This window comes from Scyliorhinus canicula, chromosome 16, assembly GCF_902713615.1.
Source record: "Scyliorhinus canicula chromosome 16, sScyCan1.1, whole genome shotgun sequence".
NCBI classification, from domain to species: domain Eukaryota; kingdom Metazoa; phylum Chordata; class Chondrichthyes; order Carcharhiniformes; family Scyliorhinidae; genus Scyliorhinus; species Scyliorhinus canicula.
In genome coordinates, this window is record NC_052161.1 from 51,281,866 (window position 1) to 51,295,081 (window position 13,216).

Here is a 13,216-nt window from a genome sequence, read left to right on the forward strand (position 1 = left end):
GCCTCAAACTCAATAGTGTCAGGGGATATTTTACATCTACTTGGAAGGGTAGATAGCGTCCGTCTTTAATATTTATTTTGAAAGACTGCAGCTCTGGTATTGCAGTTCTTCCTCAGTGCCCCATTGAAGCATCAGCCTAGATTTTGCTCTCGAGTCTCTGGAATGGACCAAACAATGGGAATGTCAACCATAGTTCAGTGATGAACCTTCATCCACATTACTTTTGTTGACATAGTACCAAAGGACAACTGGCAACAGTAAAACTGAACCCATTATGATCCAGTACCTTCAAAATAGAATTGAATAGTCAGCACATAAGGTGACCATTCTTTGAAATGTATCCAATTAATTCCATCCCTCTCATCTTTTCCTCATGGCCCTGCATATTTTCCTTTATCTTTTTTTCTAATTTGTCCAATTAAGAGGAAATTTAGCATGGCCAATCCACCTACCCTGTACATCTTTGGGTTGTGGGGGTGAGACTCACGCAGACACAGGGAGAATGTGCAAACTCCACACGGACAAGTGATCCTGGGCCGGGACCAAACCCGAGTCCATGGAGCCGTGAGGCAGCCGTGCTAACCACTACACCACCATGCCGCCCATATTTTCCTTTCAAGTATCTAATTCCCTTTAAAAATTGACCATGGAATTTGATTCCATTACTCTTTTTATGCAGTGAATTCCAGATAATAACTTGCTGCAAATAAGAAAAAAATTGACTTCTCTCTGGTTCATCATAATTTAATTAAATCTGTGTCATAGAATCATTGAATTTACAGTGCAAAAGGAGGCCATTTGGCCCATTAAGTCTGCACCAGCTCTTGGAAAGAGCACCCTACTTAACCCTATCCCCGTAACCCAGCAGCCCTATCTAATCTAAGGGCAATTTAGCATGGCCAGTCCACCGAACCTGCACATCTTTGGATGCTGGGAGGACACCAGAGCACCCGGAGGAGACCCAGCAGACACGGGAGAACATGCCAACTCCACAGACAGTGACCCAAGTGGGAATCGAACCTGGGACCCTGGTGCTGTGAAGCCATAATGCTAACCACTATGCTACCGTGCTGCCCTCTGGTTGCCGATCTTCTTGCCATTTTGTCTCCCTTTAAATTCCAATCCATATCCGAGCCCCCAAAAATGGAACATTGTCTTCCTTTCTTCATAGGCTGCGCAGCGTTTAAAACCCAAATCTTGGCACCGTCTAATTCTTAAGTTAACATGTTTTTTTCTGCCCTTCGTTACTCTCGCAGTCTTGTTGGTCCTTCAATTCAATCCTGTTGGCTTCATGAAGTGGTTATTGTGGTTAAGGTTGTATCAGTGCATTAAGGCAGTCTGAGGAAATGTTTGTAACTTGCTAACGTGATTCTCAAGTTTTAACTTTTAATTGTGGACTGCTCGATAGGCCCATCAGGAATATATCAACATCAGACAGCCTCTCTGGGGTTGGACACGGCTCCTGAAATTCAAGTATTTGCAGCAAAGTGGAATTCAGTTTTACAGCGTACCAGATTACCGAGGGCAGGAATCTTGATTTTTTCAATGCTTTTAAAACAAGATTTAAATAAAAGATTAGGGTCCTTATTTGCTTATGAAACTGTTTGGGTTTTGCTTCTCTCCCTGAGTAAGCATCAGATCAAGCCCAAGATGAGGAGTTATGCCTTTTCTCGCCAGCTTGGATCTTGTGTGTCTCCCTTGTGCATGCATTAATTAGCTTCAATTTAAATTAAATTTACAATGAGATGGATTAAGGGTTTACCCCGTCTGCTCTGTGCACCGGCGTTGTAATTTTAAGGATAGGATTTAAAATATTTTTTTAAAGAACTGTTAGGGCCTGTTTGTTGCTGTATTGCCTGTTTGGTGCTGTATTTAAATTTTTAGCCATTTATCATTTTGGATCAATGTAGATATGACACTTCATATTCTATTTGGAGATGCGGAGTTCCTCATAAACATTGTCAGCTTGAGAGAGGAAGCAAAGCAAGATTTGTGAAGCTTGGGTGACACTTTTTATCAACACAAAACAACCTGGCGCCATCAGTCTAGACGCTGCTTGTAACCCAGAAATTCATCAGTATTACAATTTTGCAGCCTTTTCTGTGCACAGTTTACCCTGGCTGGAATCTAGTAACTAGCTCTGGGCAGCGTATCAATGTATCGTTGCTTCATTTCAGATAAATAATTCTTTAGTAATAATGATTTTTTTTTTAATTATTCTCTCAATGTGGGACATATAGGTAATTTTTCCATCTCCTTATTGTATTAAAATAGGAGAGGATAGGCAGCTCATAATGCCACTTTTTCAGAAATCATAACCAATCAAATTTTACAAGACCAGCTTTTTAAGTAGTCAGCATTAGGTAGTAAAACATGCTTCTATTATTTGGCCGGCACACATGACTTTTCAAAATTCACACAAAATGGATGCATGGAATCATAGAATTCACAGTGTAAGAGGCCATTCGGCCCATCGTGTCTGCACCGGCCCTCGGAAAGAACACCAAGCCCACACCTCCACCCTATCCCATAACCTAACAACCCCACCCAACCTTTTTGGACAGTAATTTATCATGGCCAAGCCCCCTAACCTGCACATCTTTGGACTGCGGGAGGAAACTGGAGCGCCTGGAAGAAACCCACACAGACATGGGGAAAACTCCGCACAGACAGTGACCCAAGCCGAGAATCGAACCTGGGACCCTGGAGCTGTAAAGCAACTGTGTTAGCCACTGTGCTACCGTGCATAACCCCAATAATTAGTTAGATCTGTCTTTTAGAGGGTGGAATGTTGACCCACTGCTCCAGTATTTCAGTGGACCCAGAGCTTCCACCGAACCCAATAAGTTAATCGTGCAACCTCAAATGGGCTAACTTGAAGGACACCTTTTGGACAAATGCAACATTCTTTCACAGCCGTATTGTAGATTATGTGTCATTTCTGGAGTGGGGTTTAAAGCCAATAACTAATGGAAACCGTTGTCAAACTTGCAACTGCTCCATTTCCTGGTGGAGTGAAAAGGTGCATGTAATGTTTTGTGACGAGTAACAGCTGTCGTTATAGCACAGTCCAGAAAGGAGTCTCTTTTATAAGAACTGTCAATTTTATTATCAAAATAAGATAGAAAAATTAAATAGTGTATTAAATAAAATGAGTACTTTTCGGTTTTAATTTCCCCCCTCGCTACTGGTATTGCACAACATCGCCCAAAGTCTCCCACAGTTGTGGTTTTGGCACCCTGAAGCAGCTCAGGAACAGATATACAGTCCCCCTGGAGAACGATTCAGTAGTAGCGGATAAAGGTAGGGCTGATACCCAGGAAGGTTTCGCTCCAAACTCGAACCGTGTCCGTGGGCTGTCTGATGGTAGGCGGCTTGTGGGAGGCGGTGGGTGCCGCTGGCTGCCTGCAGGATGCCCCGATCGTTCATGTAATATCCAGGAAGTGAGCACGGGGGCAGGAGGGACTCTCTCATGGGCACCGGGCCGGCCAACAAAGCGGGGGCAGCAAAGGACACTGAGCACAGATCCTGCAGCTGCCGTTTGAGCTTCATCCTGCGGTTCTGAAACCACGTCTTTACCTGGGAAAGAGAGTGAGGAGGAGAAAAATAATAAAAACATCCACTGTCAAAATGGTATTCCCAAGAGCAATTTTTAGTCTTGTTACTACTCAGCAGGACCTGTTTTTAGCTCTTCAAGAGAACACTATTTGGAATAGTCCCATCCTGAAATATAACACTATTTGGAATACTCCCATCCTGAATTATAACACTATTTGGAATACTCCCATCCTGAATTATAACACTATTTGGAATACTCCCACACTGAAATATAATACTATTTGGAATAGTCCCATCCTCAAATATAATACTATTTGGAATACTCCCATCCTGAAATGTAACACTATTTGGAATAGTCCCATCCTGAAATATAATACTATTTGGAATAGACCCACCCTGAAATATAATACTATTTGGAATAGTCCCATCCTGAATTATAACACTATTTGGAATACTCCCATCCTGAATTATAATACTATTTGGAATAGCCCCATCCTGAAATATAACATTATTTGGAATAGTCCCATCCTGAATTATAACATTATTTGGGATAGTCCCATCCTGAATTGTAACATTATTTGGAATAGACCAATCTTGAAATATAATACTATTTGGAATAGTCCCATCCTGAATTATAACACTATTTGGAATAGTCCCATCCTGAATTATAGCATTATTTGAAATAGTGCCATCCTGAAATATAACACTATTTGGAATAGACCCATCCTGAAATATAACACTATTTGCAATAGTCCCATCCTGAATTGTAACATTATTTGGAATAGTCCCATCCTGAAATATAATACTATTTGCAATAGTCCCATCCTCAATTATAACACTATTTGGAATAGACCCATCCAGAAATATAACATTATTTGGAATAGTCCCATCCTGAATTATAACACTGTTTGCAATAGTCCCATCCTGAATTATAACATTATTTGGAATAGTGCCATCCTGAAATATAATACTATTTGCAATAGTCCCATCCTGAATTATAACATTATTTGGAATAGTCCCATCTGAATTATAACATTATTTGGAATAGTCCCATCCTGAATTATAACATTATTTGGAATAGTCCCATCCTGAAAAATAGCACCATGAGGAATAGTCCCATCCTGAAATATAACACTATTTGGAATAGTCCCATCCTGAAATATAACATTATTTGGAATAGTCCCATCCTGAATTATAACACTGTTTGCAATACAGTAGTCCCATCCTGAATTATAACACTGTTTGCAATACAGTAGTCCCATCCTGAATTATAACACTGTTCGCAATACAGTAGTCCCATCCTGAATTATAACATTATTTGGAATAGTCACATCCTGAAAAATAGCACCATGAGGAATAGTCCCAACCTGAAATATAATAGTATTTAGAATAAACCCATACTGAAAAATAGCACCATTAGGAATAGTCCCATCCTGAATTATAACATTATTTGGAATAGTCCCATCCTGAAATATAACACTATTTGGAATAGTCCCATCCTGAAATATAACACTATTTGGAATAGACCCATCCTGAAATATAACATTATTTGGAATAGTCCCATCCTGAATTATAACACTATTTGGAATAGACCCATCCTGAAATATAACATTATTTGGAATAGTCCCATCCTGAATTATAACACTGTTTGCAATACAGTAGTCCCATCCTGAATTATAACACTATTTGGAATAGTCCCATCCTGAAATATAACACTATTTGGAATAGGCCCATCCTGAAATATAACACTATTTGGAATAGACCCATCCTGAAATATAACACTATTTGGAATAGACCCATCCTGAATTATAACATTATTTGGAATAGTCCCATCCTGAATTATAACAGTATTTGGAATAGGCCCATCCTGAAATATAACACTATTTGGAATAGACCCATCCTGAAATATAACACTATTTGGAATAGACCCATCCTGAATTATAACATTATTTGGAATAGTCCCATCCTGAATTATAACAGTATTTGGAATAGTCCCATCCTGAAATATAACACTATTTGGAATAGTCCCATCCTGAATTATAACATTATTTGGAATAGTCCCATCCTGAAAAATAGCACCATGAGAAATAATCCCATCCTAAAATATAACACTATTTGGAATAGACCCATCCTGTAATATAACACTATTTGGAATAGTCCCATCCTGAATTATAACATTATTTGGAATAGTCCCATTCTGAATTGTAACATTATTTGGAATAGTCCCATCCTGAATTATAACTTTATTTGGAATAGTCCCATCCTGAAAAATAGCACCATGAGGAATAGTCCCAACCTGAAATATAATAGTATTTAGAATAAACCCATCCTGAAAAATAGCACCATTAGGAATAGTCCCATCCTGAATTATAACACTATTTGGAATAGACCCATCCTGAAATATAACATTATTTGGAATAGTCCCATCCTGAATTATAACACTATTTGGAATAGACCCATCCTGAAATATAACATTATTTGGAATAGTCCAATCCTGAATTATAACACTGTTTGCAATAGTCCCATCCTGAATTATAACATTATTTGGAATAGTGCCATCCTGAAATATAACACTATTTGGAATAGACCCATCCTGAAATATAACACTATTTGGAATAGTCCCATCCTGAAAAATAGCACCATGAGAAATAATCCCATCCTGAAATATAAAACTATTTGGAATAGACCCATCCTGTAATATAACACTATTTGGAATAGTCCCATCCTGAATTATAACATTATTTGGAATAGTCCCATCCTGAATTATAACACTATTTGGAATAGTCCCATCTTGAATTATAACATTATTTGGAATAGTCACATCCTGAAAAATAGCACCATGAGGAATAGTCCCATCCTGAAATATAACACTATTTGGAATAGTCCCATCTTGAATTATAACATTATTTGGAATAGTCACATCCTGAAAAATAGCACCATGAGGAATAGTCCCAAACTGAAATATAATAGTATTTAGAATAAACCCATCCTGAAAAATAGCACCATTAGGAATAGTCCCATCCTGAATTATAACATTATTTGGAATAGTCCCATCCTGAAATATAACACTATTTGGAATAGACCCATCCTGAAATATAACATTATTTGGAATAGTCCCATCCTGAATTATAACATTATTTGGAATAGTGCCATCCTGAAATATAATACTATTTGGAATAGACCCATCCTGAAATATAACATTATTTGGAATAGTCCCATCCTGAATTATAACACTATTTGGAATAGACCCATCCTGAAATATAACATTATTTGGAATAGTCCAATCCTGAATTATAACACTGTTTGCAATAGTCCCATCCTGAATTATAACATTATTTGGAATAGCCCCATCCTGAATTGTAACACTATTTGGAATAGACCCATCCTGAAATATAACGTTATTTGGAATAGTCCAATCCTGAATTATAACACTGTTTGCAATAGTCCCATCCTGAATTATAACACTATTTGGAATAGTCCCATCCTGAAAAATAGCACCATGAGAAATAGTCCCATCCTGAAATATAACACTATTTGGAATAGACCCATCCTGTAATATAACACTATTTGGAATAGTCCCATCCTGAATTATAACGTTATTTGGAATAGTCCCATCCTGAATTGTAACATTATTTGGAATAGTCCCATCCTGAATTATAACTTTATTTGGAATAGTCCAATCCTGAATTATAACACTGTTTGCAATAGTCCCATCCTGAATTATAACATTATTTGGAATAGTGCCATCCTGAAATATAATACTATTTGGAATAGACCCATCCTGAAATATAACACTATTTGGAATAGTCCCATCCTGAAAAATAGCACCATGAGAAATAGTCCCATCCTGAAATATAACACTATTTGGAATAGACCCATCCTGTAATATAACACTATTTGGAATAGTCCCATCCTGAATTATAACATTATTTGGAATAGTCCCATCCTGAATTGTAACATTATTTGGAATAGTCCCATCCTGAATTATAACTTTATTTGGAATAGTCCAATCCTGAATTATAACACTGTTTGCAATAGTCCCATCCTGAATTATAACATTATTTGGAATAGTGCCATCCTGAAATATAATACTATTTGGAATAGACCCATCCTGAAATATAACACTATTTGGAATAGGCCCATCCTGAAATATAACACTATTTGGAATAGACCCATCCTGAAATATAACACTATTTGGAATAAACCCATCCTGAATTATAACATTATTTGGAATAGTCCCATCCTGAATTATAACAGTATTTGGAATAGTCCCATCCTGAAATATAACACTATTTGGAATAGTCCCATCCTGAAATATAACACTATTTGGAATAGTCCCATCCTGAAATATAACATTATTTGGAATAGTCCCATCCTGAATTATAACACTGTTTGCAATACAGTAGTCCCATCCTGAATTATAACACTGTTTGCAATACAGTAGTCCCATCCTGAATTATAACACTGTTCGCAATACAGTAGTCCCATCCTGAATTATAACATTATTTGGAATAGTCACATCCTGAAAAATAGCACCATGAGGAATAGTCCCAACCTGAAATATAATAGTATTTAGAATAAACCCATACTGAAAAATAGCACCATTAGGAATAGTCCCATCCTGAATTATAACATTATTTGGAATAGTCCCATCCTGAAATATAACACTATTTGGAATAGTCCCATCCTGAAATATAACACTATTTGGAATAGACCCATCCTGAAATATAACATTATTTGGAATAGTCCCATCCTGAAATATAACATTATTTGGAATAGTCCCATCCTGAATTATAACACTATTTGGAATAGACCCATCCTGAAATATAACATTATTTGGAATAGTCCCATCCTGAATTATAACACTGTTTGCAATACAGTAGTCCCATCCTGAATTATAACACTATTTGGAATAGTCCCATCCTGAAATATAACACTATTTGGAATAGGCCCATCCTGAAATATAACACTATTTGGAATAGACCCATCCTGAAATATAACACTATTTGGAATAGACCCATCCTGAATTATAACATTATTTGGAATAGTCCCATCCTGAATTATAACAGTATTTGGAATAGGCCCATCCTGAAATATAACACTATTTGGAATAGACCCATCCTGAAATATAACACTATTTGGAATAGACCCATCCTGAATTATAACATTATTTGGAATAGTCCCCATCCTGAATTATAACAGTATTTGGAATAGTCCCATCCTGAAATATAACACTATTTGGAATAGTCCCATCCTGAATTATAACATTATTTGGAATAGTCCCATCCTGAAAAATAGCACCATGAGAAATAATCCCATCCTAAAATATAACACTATTTGGAATAGACCCATCCTGTAATATAACACTATTTGGAATAGTCCCATCCTGAATTATAACATTATTTGGAATAGTCCCATTCTGAATTGTAACATTATTTGGAATAGTCCCATCCTGAATTATAACTTTATTTGGAATAGTCCCATCCTGAAAAATAGCACCATGAGGAATAGTCCCAACCTGAAATATAATAGTATTTAGAATAAACCCATCCTGAAAAATAGCACCATTAGGAATAGTCCCATCCTGAATTATAACACTATTTGGAATAGACCCATCCTGAAATATAACATTATTTGGAATAGTCCCATCCTGAATTATAACACTATTTGGAATAGACCCATCCTGAAATATAACATTATTTGGAATAGTCCAATCCTGAATTATAACACTGTTTGCAATAGTCCCATCCTGAATTATAACATTATTTGGAATAGTGCCATCCTGAAATATAACACTATTTGGAATAGACCCATCCTGAAATATAACACTATTTGGAATAGTCCCATCCTGAAAAATAGCACCATGAGAAATAATCCCATCCTGAAATATAAAACTATTTGGAATAGACCCATCCTGTAATATAACACTATTTGGAATAGTCCCATCCTGAATTATAACATTATTTGGAATAGTCCCATCCTGAAAAATAGCACCATGAGGAATAGTCCCATCCTGAAATATAACACTATTTGGAATAGTCCCATCTTGAATTATAACATTATTTGGAATAGTCACATCCTGAAAAATAGCACCATGAGGAATAGTCCCAAACTGAAATATAATAGTATTTAGAATAAACCCATCCTGAAATATAACATTATTTGGAATAGTCCCATCCTGAATTATAACATTATTTGGAATAGTGCCATCCTGAAATATAACACTATTTGGAATAGACCCATCCTGAAATATAACATTATTTGGAATAGTCCCATCCTGAATTATAACACTATTTGGAATAGACCCATCCTGAAATATAACATTATTTGGAATAGTCCAATCCTGAATTATAACACTGTTTGCAATAGTCCCATCCTGAATTATAACATTATTTGGAATAGCCCCATCCTGAATTGTAACACTATTTGGAATAGACCCATCCTGAAATATAACATTATTTGGAATAGTCCAATCCTGAATTATAACACTGTTTGCAATAGTCCCATCCTGAATTATAACACTATTTGGAATAGTCCCATCCTGAAAAATAGCACCATGAGAAATAGTCCCATCCTGAAATATAACACTATTTGGAATAGACCCATCCTGTAATATAACACTATTTGGAATAGTCCCATCCTGAATTATAACATTATTTGGAATAGTCCCATCCTGAATTGTAACATTATTTGGAATAGTCCCATCCTGAATTATAACTTTATTTGGAATAGTCCAATCCTGAATTATAACACTGTTTGCAATAGTCCCATCCTGAATTATAACATTATTTGGAATAGTGCCATCCTGAAATATAATACTATTTGGAATAGACCCATCCTGAAATATAACACTATTTGGAATAGGCCCATCCTGAAATATAACACTATTTGGAATAGACCCATCCTGAAATATAACACTATTTGGAATAAACCCATCCTGAATTATAACATTATTTGGAATAGTCCCATCCTGAATTATAACAGTATTTGGAATAGTCCCATCCTGAATTATAACATTATTTGGAATAGACCCATCCTGAAATATAACACTATTTGGAATAGTCCCATCCTGAAATATAACACTATTTGGAATAGTCCCATCCTGAATTATAACACTATTTGGAATAGTCCCATCCTGAAATATAACACTATTTGGAATAGTCCCATCCTGAATTATAACACTATTTGGAATAGTCCCATCCTGAAAAATAGCACCATGAGAAATAGTCCCATCCTGAAATATAACACTATTTGGAATAGACCCATCCTGTAATATAACACTATTTGGAATAGTCCCATCCTGAATTATAACATTATTTGGAATAGTCCCATCCTGAATTGTAACATTATTTGGAATAGTCCCATCCTGAATTATAACTTTATTTGGAATAGTCCCATCCTGAAAAATAGCACCATGAGGAATAGTCCCATCCTGAAATATAACACTATTTGGAATAGTCCCATCCTGAAATATAACACTATTTGGAATAGACCCATCCTGAAATATAACATTATTTGGAATAGTCCCATCCTGAATTATAACACTATTTGGAATAGACCCATCCTGAAATATAACATTATTTGGAATAGACCCATCCTGAAATATAACATTATTTGGAATAGTCCAATCCTGAATTATAACACTGTTTGCAATAGTCCCATCCTGAATTATAACATTATTTGGAATAGTCACATCCTGAAAAATAACATTATTTGGAATAGGGCCATCCTGAATTCTAACACTTTTTGGAATAGACCCATCCTGAAATATAACACTTTTTCGAATAGTCCCATCCTGAAATATAACACTATTTGGAATAGTGCCATCCTGAAATATAATACTATTTGGAATACTCCCATCCTGAAATATAATACTATTAGAAATAAACCGATCCTGAAAATATAATACTATTTGGAATAGTCCCATCCTGAAATATAATACTATTTGGAATAGTCCCATCCTGAATTATAACACTATTTGGAATAGTCCCATCCTGAATTATAACACTATTTGGAATAGTCCCATCCTGAATTATAACATAATTTTGAATATTTTAACCCAAAGTTAAACGAACGCTGAGTACATGTTGAGAATTGCGGAGCTGCCAGTAGTTTTTTCTGACCCTGGACTACACACTGCTTACCTGGGTCTCAGATAGACGGAGCAGGGCTGCTAACTTCGACCTCTCGGCCGCCCCCAGGTAGGTGTGTCGCCTAAACTTCCTCTCCAGCTTGTGGATCTGCTGGGCGCTGAAAGCGGTGCGCACCCGGCGAGGGACATCACAGTCGGTCTCTGACTCCACGCTCGTCTCTCTGTCCAAACAATCCGAGCGGCCGGAATCGCTCTCTGAGCCCCAGCACTCCTCAAAGCTGGGGGGCACTGTGAGGAGGGAGATCAGGTATAGAGGGAAGATGTCAGTGAATTCCTGTGGAGGACAAACAAATCCGCAAAGCACCAGACTTTGTTTTAGTGAACTGTTACTTACAGCTTGGAGCTGCCGGGTCCTGCACACCTTGTTGTGCCTCACAGTCCCCCAGCCACGGTTCTGCTGCTGTCTCCAGTCCGCTTGTGGAGTCTGCAGTCCCTCTCAGTCTCTGCTGGGCCACCCAGGGGCTGTCATCCCTCCAGGAGTCTCCGGCAGCCTCTCTCTTTGTGCACCCATCGCGGCTACTGCGGGCGAGCCATTCAATGGAAAAGTCTCCCTTCACCATCGTTGGGTAGTTTCCTCCTCTCTGTGTGTGTGTGTATGTGTGTGTGTGTGTCCCACCAGCTCGCTGACCCTGCTGGACTGCCACCGGCTTTAATTTATGTGGCCTTTCTCCGCGGAGATTTCCATGTGTGAAGAGACTTCAAAGCGAAGATAGCGGGGCAGACAATGCCAAACAATTGGCTGTAATTTAGGAAATCATTAATGTGCTCGGGTATCCGGCAAATCCGCGAACACTGGCTCCAGCAAGTCTGCGGCCCTTCTCACTGGCCTTTCGAAATGGCACATAAAATGACACATCTGAGGGATCCGTGCTGTTTCGTAAATAGGCATGATAAATAATGAAAGGATATATATTTATACACGCTAAACACGTATCGTTTTCTTTTGGAATGGCCCTCAGCAATTTGCAAAGTGCTTCCGCCGACTTCCCGAGATGTATAATCAACTACTGAAACTCCAGCCAGCCACAGTGCTGGAATAGAAGTCCCCCAACTTTTTTTTTAGAAAGCCCCATTAAAATGGAATAGACGGCAGCACATGATCACTTCCAGAGAGAAGAATTGTACACTTTAATTCTGCGGAAATTCTCGCCTGCTCAACTTAACCAGCTCTATTTTCCGCAGTGTCAAATCTAATTTTAACACATGACTGAGTTTGGTCATGGATTTTGTACCGAGCTGTAACTCTTTACCCAGCTAGTCAGCATCGTCCCCTCCCACCAGTTACAGCGGTAATAACACAATATCCAGATGCTCTTTAGGTAATAGTTAACCTAGACACGTTTAGGCGTCAGAAAAGCTAACCACACTTTTTTAAAATTTTGGCTAGTTTAAGATCGATCCAGTGCTAAAATGCTCAAGTGTTTGCCTCTCAATCTAGTGTTAATCAACTCTTTTTGATCCAACCATTAGTTACATTGGCAAGTAATATATAAAGCAAAATGCTGC

The 13,216-nt window shown here is 37.6% G+C and overlaps 1 protein-coding gene across 1 annotated transcript; it reads right to left on the reverse strand.

Annotated features, from left to right (window-relative positions):
• Positions 1 to 3,085: 3,085 nt before the first annotated feature.
• LOC119950797 (homeobox protein vent1-like) lies at positions 3,086 to 12,899 on the reverse strand. The gene is made up of 3 exons (XM_038773581.1): positions 12,045 to 12,899; positions 11,703 to 11,938; positions 3,086 to 3,579 (listed from the first exon to the last, which is right to left on the reverse strand). Exons 1-3 carry the CDS (start codon positions 12,268 to 12,270, stop codon positions 3,250 to 3,252), a joined length of 792 nt encoding a protein of 263 aa, XP_038629509.1. The 5' UTR covers positions 12,271 to 12,899; the 3' UTR covers positions 3,086 to 3,249.
• Between the last annotated feature and the right edge of the window lie 317 nt (positions 12,900 to 13,216).